The 15,455-nt window shown below is 35.0% G+C and overlaps 1 protein-coding gene across 2 annotated transcripts in view; it reads left to right on the forward strand.

Annotated features, from left to right (window-relative positions):
• Positions 1-15,455, forward strand: part of TBCK (TBC1 domain containing kinase) — a 91,768-nt gene that overhangs the window by 37,437 nt on the left and 38,876 nt on the right. For both annotated transcript variants that reach the window (XM_065736503.1, XM_065736504.1), the window contains exons 16-22: positions 626-688; positions 1,537-1,663; positions 2,186-2,236; positions 3,574-3,657; positions 7,050-7,135; positions 12,938-12,974; positions 14,184-14,345. In XM_065736503.1, coding sequence (XP_065592575.1) covers positions 626-688; positions 1,537-1,663; positions 2,186-2,236; positions 3,574-3,657; positions 7,050-7,135; positions 12,938-12,974; positions 14,184-14,345 — 610 coding nt within the window. The remainder of the gene's footprint in view (positions 1-625; positions 689-1,536; positions 1,664-2,185; positions 2,237-3,573; positions 3,658-7,049; positions 7,136-12,937; positions 12,975-14,183; positions 14,346-15,455) is intronic.

Below are 15,455 nucleotides of genomic sequence, written 5' to 3' on the forward strand. Positions count from 1 at the left end.
AGTTTTATCATGTAGCTTAGGATGTGATCTTCTAAGTATCTTATATGACAAAAAAAGCTGTAAGGGGAAGAGTAACTGGTGGTCAAGAGTTTAATCCTGGCCCTTAGGAGGTGACTGATTTCATCAACTTATTATCTGTACAATGAGAGTAGTCCCATAACATTAAGATGTACTGTATTTTAACAATACTTGCCTTGGAATTTAGGCAAGTACTGGCTATAGAAGAGTAGTTATATGTTGGTAATATTAATATCAATTAACAGATGATGCTGAAAGAGACTTGACAGCAGCTGAGGTATATTTTGAATTTGAACTGGAAGTTTCAGATAACTAAAAAATGGAAAACTGGATCAAGTACATTCCTTCCTTTATAAACAAGAGAAAATGACTGAAGATAGTCGGAATACAATAGAAAGTTCTGTATCTCCTCAATTGCACTAGAATAAAGATGATGTTGCTGAAATTCAGCAGTGAAAAATTTTCTGTTTGGGAAATACACTATATTTTCAGAACAAAATCAATAGCTGGAACATTTGATGAAAACAGCTTTTATATATCAGTATGTACATTACAATATCCCTTTACATTAGTAAGGGCCAATTTAAAATATTCTTCCACATTTTAGGGTGCCATTCAGGCAAAATACGATGCCATCGATAAAGACACACCGATTCCTACGGACAGACAAGTAAGATTTCCTGTTTTTTACTAAATACTGTCCTCTAAAGTAATGCAAAGATCTTTTCAACCAGTGGGTGTCATTTTGTCTATTACAGCAGATGTTGATAACACTAGAAAGTTTCCCCTGCATTCTCAGCTTCCTCATGATGTTGCAAGAATCTTGCAGAACAGATAGGAACCATTAGTTTAACTCAGAGTAGGTTATAACCCCGGTGAGCAAAAATCTTCTTTCACCTCAGAATTGTGTTTCTACAGCAACAGCAAACAGTATAATGAACAGTATTACAGATGTGTTGTTATATGTTCTAGTTTTATCAAGTATTCTTGTGCCTTTTGGACCTGATGTCAGATAGTGTCAAGTTCCCTGACATTCTGTAACAGTAAGGTGAACTGTACAGAAATGAGTTCTTGAGCAGTTAAATTCTTCAAGAAGTATTACCAAATTTAAATAATCATTACAGAAACAACTGTTCCATCGGATGGCTGAATTAAATAGATTTCATCGAGTTTTCTGAGGTCTCTGATTTTATTATCCTATAGAAAAAAGTGGTGCTGAAATGAGCCCAGAAGTTGAGTTAGAAAATTCTATAGCTGTAATCTGCATTTTTGTTGTTGTTTTTAGAATGTAAGTCTGCTTTTATTTATTTAAAAGCCCTCTTTTAAAAGAAGCTGTTAGTCCCCTTTCAGTTACTGATCTGAAAGTGATGGGAGAAAAAGATTGTGATTTTGATGATGATCTGACTTAAGTTGTAGGGCTAACTTCTACCACTTCCAACTCTATTATTACATAACTGCTGTAGTATTACTTGATTTAAACTGGTTTCTCTTTATATTGTGTTTTTGGCTGTGATACAGATTGAAGTTGATATTCCTCGTTGCCATCAGTATGATGAATTGCTGTCATCACCAGAGGGTCATGCAAAATTTAGACGTGTGTTGAAGGCCTGGGTTGTATCCCATCCTGATTTGGTATACTGGCAAGGTGAGCTTGAGTAGTTAGCAAAGTCAGATAATCAATGGGAAAGGTATGCCTAAAAAACAAGCGAAAAACAAATTTTGGAGGGCTTTTCTTTCTTTTGAAGAATGAATCTGCGGATTACTGTAAATTTAGCTCCTAATAATTTATATTTAATTTGTAATGGCAAACTGACTGTCTCATATCTCTTCAGAAATTTTGATCACTTCATTTAAGAACAAGTTATTTCTTTCTGCTGATTGGTTCAAAGGTAATGGTGCAGAAGTTACTGGGCAGTTTCATAGGACTGTAATTTGGACTTCTTGAAAACCATGACAGAATAGTCAATTCAGCACTATCATTTTAACAATTTTAAACCCTCTTTGTTTTCATGCGTTGATTTCACACTTGCTCTCAGCATTATGTGTGAAGTCTAGCACTCCAGGTATTATAAAAGTATGCAAAATTTCACAGTTAAGTTTTGTGTTGAATAAGACAAATGCTTTAAATGAGATCTTTGACCTTTCTTCTTGGCTCTTCCCTCTTTAGGTCTTGATTCTCTTTGTGCACCATTCCTATACTTGAATTTTAACAATGAAGGTGAGTACTTTTTTCTGCTGGGTGTGAGGGGAAGGACAATCTTTTCTTGTTGTCTGCAGATATTTGTATACCCACATATAGACAAAAACTTCCTTTAACTAGAAGGGAATTGTAAAGCTCTTGTTGCCATGCCCAAAAGAAATGGTAACAACTATAGAAAAAGAGTAAATGCATTATCTAGTACTTGTACTTCTCAGTGAAGCTCTGGATTAGCCTTTTGTAATGTGAATGTATTTTCTGTTAACCTATCATAACCATTAAACATGCAGATGAGCATTATTCAGAAAAGCTGATCATGGTCTTAAGTACTTAAAAGCTAATCAGACCACCTTTAGACTGTGGTTTCTTCATACCCAACTTCTTCATAACGTGTGTGGGTGAAAGCTACTTTCTTAGGACAGTAACTGTTATTCTGTGCCTTTACTGTGAACCTTTACATATTTCTGTCAACAGGTTTTTCTTGTTCTTCAGCACATCCATATGGTTTGATTCTGCAACCTGTTTTGTTTTTTTTTTTCTCCTATTGAATCAAAGTATAATAGTGAAAAATGCAGTTCTTTGTGTCCTGGTTTACTAATTTAATTGAATACATCTGACTCAGATAATTAAGTGGTGGTTTCAATGCCTGAAAAGTTGTAAACTGGAATTCATTTATAAAGAATGCTGTAAACGTGATACTTCGTTTATCATTTTGGAGGTGATAATTTATGACAATCTGTATTCTGTTTCTTATGAAGACTTCTCAGTGATCTAGCAACATGGCTAAGAGTTGTCTATCTATTTTAATACTGTATCTCAGCTAACTTCCCCGGAATTAATGAAGGGGTAAACCTCTAATCTCTACATGGTAGGTATGTGAGGAACTGCTGAGAAATGTTTTAGTAGTATTCCACTGTTGTTTTCTTGGGAATTCTGTCTTCTTCAGACTCTGAGCTAAAGAAGGAGACCAGATGAGAATCTCATGGGATGTAAACAAGATCTAAATTCTATGGGACAGAAGAATGCAGCAATGCAGTTGTCTGAAACTGTATATTCCAAAACTTTGTTCCTTCAGGGACCTTCTCTTTTTGATACAGACATAACTATTTCTTTGTCACTAAGAATTTTGGAAAGAATTTGGGAACAAAGAGCATCCAACCAGATTTGTCTTGATTACTTAAGTGATAATAGAAACTTTTAAAATTCATTAAAGAGGGTTGTGCACTTTCCATGTTCCTTTGCAATCATTTTTCTTTATGGAATTATTTTAAAATATGTGCCTTTCATCTGCTTAATAACGAACACTTTTAGGTGTACTTGTATTTCCATCCCTGCATCCAGTTTTCTATTTTTTTCAGCTCTGGCATATGCCTGCATGTCTGCTTTTATACCCAAGTATTTGTATAACTTCTTTCTAAAGGATAATTCTCATGTTATCCAAGGTAAGTAAGTGCCTTTAATTTTTTATTTGTTCTGTCTTAGAGAAATCGAAACAATAGTGGAGACATAAATGTTCTACCTAAAAACTAATGATAAAGAACTGGTCAGGCAAATATTGAGGAGTAAACATAGGAGACTTTCTGTATGAAAGACTACAGATGAGACACTATTGTGGTTTAAGCCTGTACGTGGCTAAGCACCACACAGTCATTTGCTCACTCCTCACCCTTCCCAGTTGGACTGGGGAGAGAATTTTTTTGGGGGGGAGGAAGGGAACAAAACAAGTAAAACTCATTGGTTGAGATAAAACTATTTGCTAAGATAGAAAACTATTTGCTAAGATAGAAAAAAGATCAACTATAGTTACAGTCATAACTTTTATCCTTCATATTGTGTGTGTGTGTGTGTGTGTGTATGTATGTATGAAGGTATATAACAAGTGATGCACAAGCAATTGCTCATTACCCCTCAACTGATGCCCAGGTATAACCCCCTGAGCAGGGGAAGAGAATGAGGTGAAATCCTACTCCCTTCAAAACTCTTTCCGCGTGATGAAATATGGTATGGTATATCCCTTTGACCAGTTTGTCAGCTGATTCTGTTCCCTCCCAACTCCTTGGGGCTTTTGGTGAGAGTGGCCTTGCCTCTATAGAGCACTCCTTAGCAGCAGCTATAACATCAGCATGTTATCAACGCTCTCTTTTTCCTAGAAACAGAACATAGCATCTTACCAGACTGAAAAAATCAATTCTGTCCCAGCTGAAACTAGAATAAACATTATGAACTGACTATATAAAACAAATAGTTTGGATTCAAGAGGACTTGTTTGCATACTTTTTTTTTTATTCTATCAAGTAAGAAAGAAAAAAAGGGGGGAAAAAAGTCTGAAGATGAAAGAGAAAATGTATTATGTCAGACATCAGAACTGCTTCAGACACTAAGATTGATAACTTGGTAAGGGCTTTTCTCAGGGAAATATGTCTTTACATAATGTAATTTTGCTCTCCAGAGGTTCCCCACTGCTACTCCTGTGGGACTTTACAAAAAATATCATCTGACATGAGAAATACAGTTCAGGAGAAATCTATAAAATAAAGTAGAGTAGGCACTTCTGAGTCACTTTGCAGAAACTGTTGTCAACAAGGACTCAGGCAAACTGGACTTCATACGATTCTTTCAGTATTCTGATTTAATCCTTTCTTGGGACTTTTGTCGAACAACAAAGTGTCAACACAATTAAAGGGAAAAAAGTTTTTAAATGATTTTCCACCTTCAGTGGGTTTAAAGAAATTGTCAGGAATGCATCACTTGACTGCTTACTGCAGTTTTAGCTTGGCTGCCTTATATCTTCTATTTAGGGGCTGAAAGAAGAAATTGTTCGAACTACAAAGTTCAAAATACTCATATCTGAGCCAGTCCTAAGCCATGAAGATAGATGTGTTGTTTTTGTAAGCATATCAGATGTATTTTCTCACATGATATAAGGAGCAAGAGCAGCCCAAGGTGTTTGGGTATAGAACACATAATTATGCAAAACAAGACAACAACAACACAAAAATCTCCTTTAATGAAATTTCAGGCAGCAGCACTTGGCTGGACCCAAGTGATAATGTTCTTTGTGAACACTTCTGTGTCTTCATTAAAGACACCTTAAAATACCATATAATCTCACACAGTAGTTATATTTCATGAGACAGGCTAGTAAAATAAAGATGGCATTTATCAGCCTTGTAATGTAGCTACAAAAAATGACCATGGGTATGAATTTTTATGTTAAAATGAATGTGCTTCTGATAAACTAGTTGTGAAGTTGTTTTCATCAGTGCATAGCTGGATGTGCAGGACTGTGCAGAGTTATTGGTTTGCTATACTTGAGTTTTTATTACGGTCTATTTTATGAGGATATCACTGTTACAAAGTGTGCCTTACAGATGCAGGGTTTTTATTATTTAATTTAGGGTCACCATGTGCCTTGGTATGCATTTAAGATATAGAATCTGTAACTTGTGTGCATATAAATAAGAATTTCTTTGCATAGAAGTCTAGAGATTGAGATAATTTAAAGGAGAGAGATGCAAATAGCTCTGAAGTAGTCTGTCCTTGGTGACATAGAACTTAGCATGGGTCTGTTTACCCACTTAAGTGCACAGCAGGATGCTGCCAGGACATCTGTGATATGGCAAAGATGCAGTATCAAAGGGAGGGGGCTGGCACTCCTGAGATGCTTGATTCCCAAGGCATTAATACCTCAGAAGTTCAGTATACTTTGGCTTTTATCTTTCCAACTTAAAGCAAGTTAAGTGGATGTGAAATTCTGAAGGAGGTTCAAGGGGTCCTAATGTTTACTGCAACTTACCTTGAAGGCTTGGGCATCTTTTTCCTTCAAGTATAATTTGCAATAGGTCTGTGATTTATTTCCTTTGTGCTCTTACAATGAGAATATTGTTTAACAGTCCTCTTGAGATAGATTCACAGCTTTTAACATTTCTAATCCTAATACAATTATAATACAGAATGTTCTTTCTTAAATCTGCATGTTTAAAACTGGGAGCATGGTAACATTCCCTGTCTGTCTTCCTTCACTCAGCTTGCTGTCTGAGCCCTAATTACCCCATGCTTGAGAGCATAGAGAAAAAGCAATTGCCATCTGTTATGAAATTCCAGTGTTACTGACTCTTTATCTTCCTTGTAAAAAGGCAAATGACAATGTGAACAAAACTAAGAGAGGGCTGGAACAAATAGAGATGTCTATCGGTGTGTCTGTTCTGTTGTCGGTTTCTGTTTCAATTAAAAGCAAGTGTTAGACAACTTAATGAAATTGTACCCTTCAGTGTGATGTGCTATGCTGAAGATCATTTACATTTTGTCTTTTGCAGTTAGTATTTTCTCTTCTTCTTCACAAAAGACAAATTAAGAGGTTGCTGATGATGCAAATGCTTCCTTAAAACATCAACTTCTAGATTACAAAATTTAACTTCTGAAGATAAATGCAATTGTTACAATCAAGGAGTATTTCACTCAGCTTGCCTCTTAAAAGTACTTGAAACATTCTTGTTCTAACTTAATTCCATGAATATCTTGTGGTTCATATTCATATGAAAAGTCTTTAATTTTGCATTTCTAGTATGAATCACAACCTCATTATGAATGGAGCAAATAATTGCTGAAAATACAAACTGAGAAATATTAAGGAAACTAAAAGAAATGTTTCTTGCTCTGTTTTGCATATCATTGTGACAAGGACAGTCATGGTATTAATTTTCTCTTTTATTTTTTGTTTTAAAATTGAAACAAAAACCACTATGTACTTTGTTTTCTGCAGCTACCATACAAAACCGCAGGATGTGTTAACTTTGGTTTTTGACAGTGATCTTGAATTTGCTTGTTATTTCAGAGTACCTAACGGTGTTTTCTCAGATGATTGCATTCCATGATCCTGAGCTGAGCAACCACCTTAATGAAATTGGTTTTATTCCTGATGTAAGTGCTGAGCATTCTTATAAGTATTGTTTGAAGTAAAGGAAGGAAAAATTAGGACAGTTGATGAGACACTTTTCAAAACTGTCTTGACAGCAGTTTATCTGAAGATTCGCTTATCAATAAGATTTTCTGGCTGTCTGTTAAAATGATTCAATTTTGATTATTGTTTTAAACTCCTCAGTCCTTGCTTTTTTGCTGTCGTGGTATACACAGTGAAAACGCGGCTTATAAGTTGTTTTAATTTAGATTGATCTTAAATTATGTATAAAATTTGTTTTTTAAATTTGGAGTAGCATACAAAAAAGAATGTGGCTGAGAATGGTTAATAGAATTTTTTTTACTTCTAATTAAATGCTGTTCATTAATCCAAATGACACATTAATTTCCAAATATTACAAAAAGCACGTGCAAACGATAGTTAGTCTGCTGATATGTCAGATTCTGGAAATTGCTTAGCAATCATGTCTTGAAATTTATCAGAAACACGGAAAAAGCAGAGCTTGTATGCAAGTTATATCCATTGTAAGTCTACAAGATGGAGAAAAATGAAAACTGCCATCAAATCTCAAATGTAATGGAGAGAGCTTTAAGGAAAAAAAAAAGCCTTCTTTATATTATAGGGCCCTACTTTTATCATTTACCATAAACAGGGAAACTTTCTTGTCCTTTGTTTAGAGCCTTGTATGAAAGTCGAAGATAACGCTTTCTCAGGTGGGAAGGCCAAGCCTATGAAAATGATTTGTCACATGCAATTCCTGGGTGAATTTGCTTGGCTTCAGAATGGGCAGATGCTCATTAGTACTGTTTATGAAGACTGTAATGGAAAAGAATATAAATATATTTATAAATATATATACCTTTCATTTGTAAAGGTCTTCTTAATGTAATAATGTTTAAAATATAAAAAGATATACTGTAGCATTGAAGAAAAACCTGCAATATAATCTTAGATGTTTAGAAGCTAGGTGTATTGCTAATAATCCATATCTGAAGAGGAAAGGGCTGAAGATGAAAGTTGGGGAGAAGGGAGGATATTCACAGGCTGAAAGCCTAGAAATTTGAGAACAAGATGAAGGATGTGGGTAGCACGAATGTTTAAGATCCTGGGGGAGAATCAAGTTTGCAATATCACCATGTTAATGCACATGATATTTATTTCCTCTAAAAATACAAGTCAGGTGGAATAGTTAAAAGTTAATTTTTTTGTATTTTTTACATTTTGTTTCATGGTAGACGTTGGACAGCGTGTAGTCAAACATGAGCCTTGTCTCTTAAGTGTTTAGCCTAGAAGAGTGTACGAGTATGTAATGCAGCAAATAATTACAAAACAGGGGTATGTTTAAAAATAAAAGCAAAGACTTTTACATTTGAATACAAATGCTAATTCTGAAATTAACACTAACCTCTGAAGAGAAGTTGTCCTTTCTAAATCTTGTCATTAAGAATAAAAGTTGCTTTGCCTTCCAGATTAGAGGGAAAGGGTTTTTTTTGTACCTCTTACAGTACAGGATCCATCAAGGTGAAGAATATGCACTTTAGTAATGAGATCTGTACCGGAGTTTTGTGCTTGAGTACTAATCCTATCAAAGTAAACTGATTAATCTTTCATCATCAAAACACGCTTTCCTGCTGCAGGAAAGATTGTGTTTCCTGGCACCCTTCCCATTTGCTTTAGGTCAGGTATCTCTCAGAATATTGAACAGTGCTGAAACTTCAGTAATTGTGAATATTGTTAGCTGATGTGGTGCTTGGATTAAGTACATTGCGGTAGCTTGTGTGATTTACATGTAAATAGAGAGATACATATGGTGAGTCTTAGTTCTTTGCCTGCTCTCCTTAAGTTGATAATCTCCACCGCTCTGTATAATGTTTTATAGCATCTGTTCTATATTCTACAGAATAATTCTGACGTAAAAAGCAGACTATTTTAAACAGAAGAAAAAAATGCTACTTTACTAGAAGGGTAGCTATAGGCATAAATTATTGTAAATAGCTTTCACCTGCCAGTTATGGATGCTAGGCACAGTTGTCAGCAGGTCAGTAAAAGAGATGACAGAGTCTGGTTGCAGTTGCTTAATAAGCTGCTGTCTCGGTTAGATAGCTTAGCTTTGCTTTGGCGATATGCAGGAGATGCTTTTAATGTGGCTTAATCTAACTGAGAATTAAAAAGCCTGTGATTGAAGTCTTTCATCTGCCTTTGTCCCTTCTGTTAGTTTGCTAGTGAATGTTGGGGAGAGATTTTTATTCTTGTAATTTGATCTTGTGAGATTAGTGGTCATTCTTCAAATTTTCTGTAGGTGCATGTAGGTGGGTAGAATTTAGAATTTAGGAGCTGGTCTCAAATTGCATTACTGGCATCCCTGGTCATCAAAACATTTTTGTGCTTTACTGTAGCAGCTGAACATAGGGTTATCTAATAGGCTTGAGGTATGTGTGCATGCATTTTGAAGGCAGAACCCTTTAGTGAAATGAAAAGTGTTTTACTCCTTTTAGGTTTGCAGTAAACTTAAATGTTATGTACTCACATAGCAAACATGAAGCATGTTGGTGCTTTGGACACTCAGGCCTTCAGTATTAAGCAGTTTGTTTTCTTGGTCCTGTAAACACGTGCAGAGCTTCACTGTCACTTCCACACAGTGTTCATAAGAGACTCCTGGATTGTACAATTCAGCCATTTTATTGTTAAAGAATTGAAAAAGAGTAAGAGGCTTGTGTATACATCTTAGGGCTCCCTTCCATCTCCACCAGCAAAAATTACTACTTATTTTTACCTTCTTTGCTTTTCTGAAATATTTTTAGAAACAAAAGCCTTCCAAGCTGAATATTTTTGTAACAATTGTCTTTACAACAGAAATCTCATCTTCTATGGATAAAAATATGTAAAGCTTATCCTACAGAGGAGGAGTCAGAAAATGAAATAATGCAGACAGAATTAACAGTCAGTAATTTCTCATGGAAAAGGCTTTCACTGAGATTTGAGTTTATCTTCGTAGGAGGTTTGAGTTTCTAGTCGAGAAGTAGACTGTTTTCAAATAGCTGTTACCTAACTAGGAGCAAATGAACTACTTCATCCTGTTGAAAAACACTGAACTGAGGTCTTCAAGCTCTAGTTTTGTGCAGTTTCTCGTAGCAGAGTACTACTGGAGGAGCTTCAGCTAGGGATAATGGAAAAACTGAGAATGAAACGAAGTGGACAGAGAAGCAATTTCACTTTTAACTAAAAAAAAACTGTAATGCTTTTATTCAAATTGTTCTTCATAGGTAAAAAATGTCATATTACTTATTAAAAGCACCAAAGAACTCATACAGTACTAGCAAAGCAAAATGACAATTATGGCATTGCTGATCTCCAGGTCACTCTAAAAAGTGAAGTATTGGTTTTAAAGGCTTTCATTTTAATGTGACATTCCCAGGCTGTTCCAGTAGTTCAAATGTTGCTTTAAAAACCTCATTGTAGTTAGGAAACATACATAATATTAAATGTGAATAAAAGCCACAACCTTATTATGTGTTGTAGTTCTGTAGTGAACGGTTGGAAGCAGCATGGCAAAATGCAGTTCTAGCTAATGATGGCTAGAGGGCAGTGTGTACTAATAGTATATTAAAATTGCAGTCATTTGACTAAAAATATTTTGCATCCTGTTTATTTGAGAACTTCAAGACATTCCAGTTGTTTTTCTCATCTTTGTTTTTCAGTTTGACTTGTATGGTGAAATAATAATACTAATTATCTTTGCTTACTCAGTAATAGTAATCATAACCTCTTCAGGTTTGCCTAGACCTCCTTAGCATAGAATATTACATTTAGGAAAATAAGAGAGGAAAATCTCTTCAATAAAAATTTACCCAATGCATTACCTTCTAACTTAAATAGTTTGACTTACTTTTCACATTACCATGATAGGTTTAGTGAGGATGGTGAGGAGGGTGAAGAACTTCTTTGCCTTGTAGTTACCTTCCAGTAATATGTTCAGTATATCAGTTTTTGTGCCTTTTTTTTTTCTCTATATGCATATAAGATACAGATGTCTGTGTGTGCAATTAGGAGTAAGCATGGAGCTGCTTTGGATAAAACATTGTAATCAAACGTATGAGAAGGAGGAATTAATTGCTTATAAGTGACAAGGAAATAATGTAGTTTAAAAAAAACCAAAAACTTATCCATGTGCCTGAAAGCAAAGAGGAATCTTAGGATTATTTTTCTACTGTATGGAAAGCAGTATAATGTATACAAGTAAGCAGGTAAACAGGAATTTGCTCACAGACACCACACAGGCACGTTTTAGGGGACAGGGTATTATTCCATAGATAGACAGACATACTCTGAAAGCATTGCAGAGATGTACTCAGGGAAACAGCAGGAGTGTATAATGAGTCTGAAATAATGGCATGTATTGATTTTATGTTAGTTATTTATTTATTTTGAGCCCTTAAATTCAATTGGAAGATTGTAGGCTAAGCAGTCTGTTCATCATAGCTTTTAGTTTTATGGGTAGTATGGTTTAGATGCTATTAGATACTCAAATTAAGGTGTAGCACTCAAATTTAGAGAGCTGTGCTAGGGAGTCTTTCTGTATATATGTGCATCATTTCATCAGTCTCTCAACCCAGTTAGAAGCTGATGGAATAAGTAGTCATTCATTAACATAATATTGATTATATTTTCTGCTGTTCATTTGCTTACTTTCAGGGCAAGCTTAATAGGAGTACTAATTTGCACTTTTTATGAGCTAAAAAGTAATATATTAAGCTTTATGTCTAACTATAAATCTTCAGAAATGGAAAACAGAGCACATGAGCTGCGCAGCTGAATAAAATTTAACAAAGATAGACTTGCTCTTGCATTCCTAATATGTAGGGACATTCTACAGTGATATTTAATGAAAGTAGGTTCCTTTGCCTTCAACCCACTAAATACTTCATTAAAGATTAAGAAACTCTGTAAGTGTCACAAATGACTATTCTAATAAATTCTGAATCTTTTATATATGATGATGTAGGTATTCTGACTGTAAGCTTGCAAACACTAGAAGGTTTTCTGTAGCCATTGCAGCAGCAGAACTTAGACAGTCTCAGAGTAATATAAGTGCTGCCTCAGATTCTTCAGATGATGCATAACCATAAAGGTCATGTTAAACCATGTAAATGCATAAGTTGTTGGTAACAGACATTGTTGCTTGAGTGACTTTGGAAAGTGAAACTTGTTACCTCCTTTCAGTGAGAAGTGTGTGATTTAATACATGCTGGCATAAGCAAAAAAATGTAGATACCATTCATTTTTCTGTTGGAAGTTGTGATTTGCACTTATTCATATAAACAACAATTTTTCCTGAGTCAAAAAGGTATCATAAATGAAGTTAATTTTATGCTAGCTCAGGCACCCTTCGCTAATTTTTATTTAGCAGCATGTAATGTAAGGGGAGAAATGTGTCAGTTTAAAGGAGCAGGTTCTTGAGTTCTTTATGGCTTTAGAGGATAGTTGAGTTGTGAAGTTTTTTGATTGTTTATTTTTGGCAAACAGGCCAGGTGTCCATGATGCTCATGGTTCTTGTTTTCGCTGTGGAATCACAGAACAATAATGTGGAAAAAATGAGAATAGTGACTTGGGGTAAAAAAGAGCTTTTGGTCGCTAAACATTCTATCATAGTAGTTTTGCTGCTGCAGTTATTTCTTATTTTAAATGTGTTAATGTCAAGCTTTGCAATTTTTAATGCAATTAACAATTGTCGTAAGCAAAAAATGTAGATCTTAATAAAACATTCTTCTTGTTCTCTTCCGTCTTCGCACCCCCACCTTCTGCAGCTCTATGCTATTCCTTGGTTTCTTACAATGTTTACACGTGAGTATACTTTCTTTTTTTTCTGGTTAGATGTGAATTTCTCAAGGATAATTTTTCTCACTTGGTCAGGTAAACCCTAATTGATGTGGTATGTGTCATTTAGTCGGTTCTTTGTAATTTGGAGGGTGAATTTGTGATATGAGTCTCAACAGCGCATGTCACGTTGTACTTTCTGCCCTTATGTGATAATAATTTGAGATTTCTTATTTCTGAATAAGGGTTATATTAAATTTGAACTGGATTATATTATACATGCAGTACTTAAGAAAGGTGAAATGCAAACATTTATATACTTGAAAAAAATACTATAATATTAATAGACACCTTCCATCACTCATATTAAGTTCAGAAAATGGAAAACTTCTTTTTAAGGCTAGCAAAACAAGCTTTATGTTATTGCACTTTAGCATGTTGTTATTCTGTTTGTGCATGTGTATTCAGAGCAGAAAGCTTTTTGGTTAGCTTTTAGTGAAAGATGAGAAAGTTAGTAAAGCAATTTGTGATCTTCTTTCCTCAGATACTTGGTATTTGTTCTTTTCATGTCAACAGAAATGTTAACAGATTACTTCTCTGAAATATCAAAGAATTTAATGTGAAATTCTCAATTGCATTTCACAGAGTTCTTGACTGTGAAGCAACAGCTGTTGCAGTTGTCCATCCTTCGAAAAGCCTGTCATGTGAATCCCCACCTCCGGAAAATTGAGGAAGTGGTTCACTTGAATTAAAATAAAATTTTAGAGCTATTTAGTTGAAGGATAATGTGTTTTAGGAGAGCTACCTTTGGCTTTATATGGTGGTGCTTTAACAGTGGTGCTGTTTTTGTTAGGCCTCAATGCCCATCTGTCTTCTTTATTCTGTCAGTTTTTTCCCTATTCTGCTCATTTCCTTGTTTAATTTTAAGTAGCTGAATTTATTGATTCACTCATTAATGTCGTCATGCTATTGGAAATAACTGATATACGCTTCTTCATGCATAATTATGCTATGCCCAAAGAAAAGCAAATTGCCCATTTTCATGTGTGTTTGAAATCTGAAAACCTGTGTATTTAAAGCATTTAATAAGAAAAGAAAATACTGATCCTTTCTGGAGTAGCCTGTCAACATATGAAAATAAACCTGTATTTAAACAGGTTGAGTCTCATTTGCTCTCAAATAAAACAAGTTACCCTTATAGGAGAGTAATTTTGCTTTTTCTATTTTTTTATGCAGATGTGTTTCCTTTGCATAAAATTTTTCACTTGTGGGATACGTTACTGCTTGGAAATTCCTCCTTCCCATTCTGCATAGGGGTAGCTATACTTCAACAACTGAGGGATCGTCTTCTTGCAAATGGATTCAACGAATGCATTCTCCTATTTTCAGACTTACCAGGTATAGAAAAAACTATTTTTTTTCTTCTTTGCCTTCTGCAGTGTGTTGCTGAATAAAATGGGTGCTTTCATTTGAATATGTACTGCAAGTCTTTCACGTGTTGAAATAATGTTAGATATAGGGGCCTAATTACAACTTGACCAAGTTAGCAGAAGTCCTTTTGCTGTCATCACCAAGAATTGGGTGAGGTCATTGTTATCTCCTGGGGAAGGTTGGAATAATTCCTTGTGAAATTTAGAGTAATTTTAAATAATTTGTGAGCAACTGTTTGTAGACATATTACATCAAATGTAGCTAGTAAGATCCCTTAGTGACAAAAAGTATTGGTGTTCTCAACCGTACCTAACCACTGTGATGCTGATGCAAGCCCGTTTTCTTTTTAAAAACAATAAAGTTTTGCTATGAAAACATCTAATGTGAAATTAATATATTGGGAAAAGCAACGTAGGTGGCATTGGTGTTTTAAATCAGTTCACGTTTGAAATATATGGCTTTCAAAATAACCCTCAAAGCCAGATGAAAGGCTATGAGAGCACTGTTGTTGACTTACCTGTACAAACAAGTGTTCCCTCTACTATCAAAAAAAATGCAGTTAACCACGAAGGCTCTTATTTCTGAGTGAGTTACTAGGGAGACCACAGAACACATTTGAACTGAGTAAACCATACAAATTTAAAGACGTTTTTCCATTTGTGATCAAGTAATATTTGCATAATATATGATCTGGAAGTCTGCTGCACACAGAGCATGCCTGTGCTCTTGTATTATTTTCCTTTCCCCAACCCAGGATCTCACCAACATGCTACATGTCTTGTTTATGAGACAACACTGTTTTAATCAGGTGGCCTTTAATTCTTAAGAGAAATTTAATGTTTGGCTAATTTCTGGACTAATTATAGATTTAGTAGGATATATTCTTACACCATGTACTCAATTCAGGTGTTAGAACAGTTGTTTTTTCTCTGAAGAACTGAATGAGAGAATCAAGTTTGAAGGGTCATTTAATCTTAAGATGGTCTTGCTGAGCCCAGCAGTCTCCACATAGACAGAGTTTGGAAGCTTAGCAGTAGTATCTAGAATGGCAGCAAGCAGCCTGAGTTCTGTTCTGTA

This window comes from Cyrtonyx montezumae, unplaced genomic scaffold, assembly GCF_038088225.1.
Source record: "Cyrtonyx montezumae isolate F1298 unplaced genomic scaffold, pur_monq_1.0 scaffold_2, whole genome shotgun sequence".
NCBI lineage: Eukaryota > Metazoa > Chordata > Aves > Galliformes > Odontophoridae > Cyrtonyx > Cyrtonyx montezumae.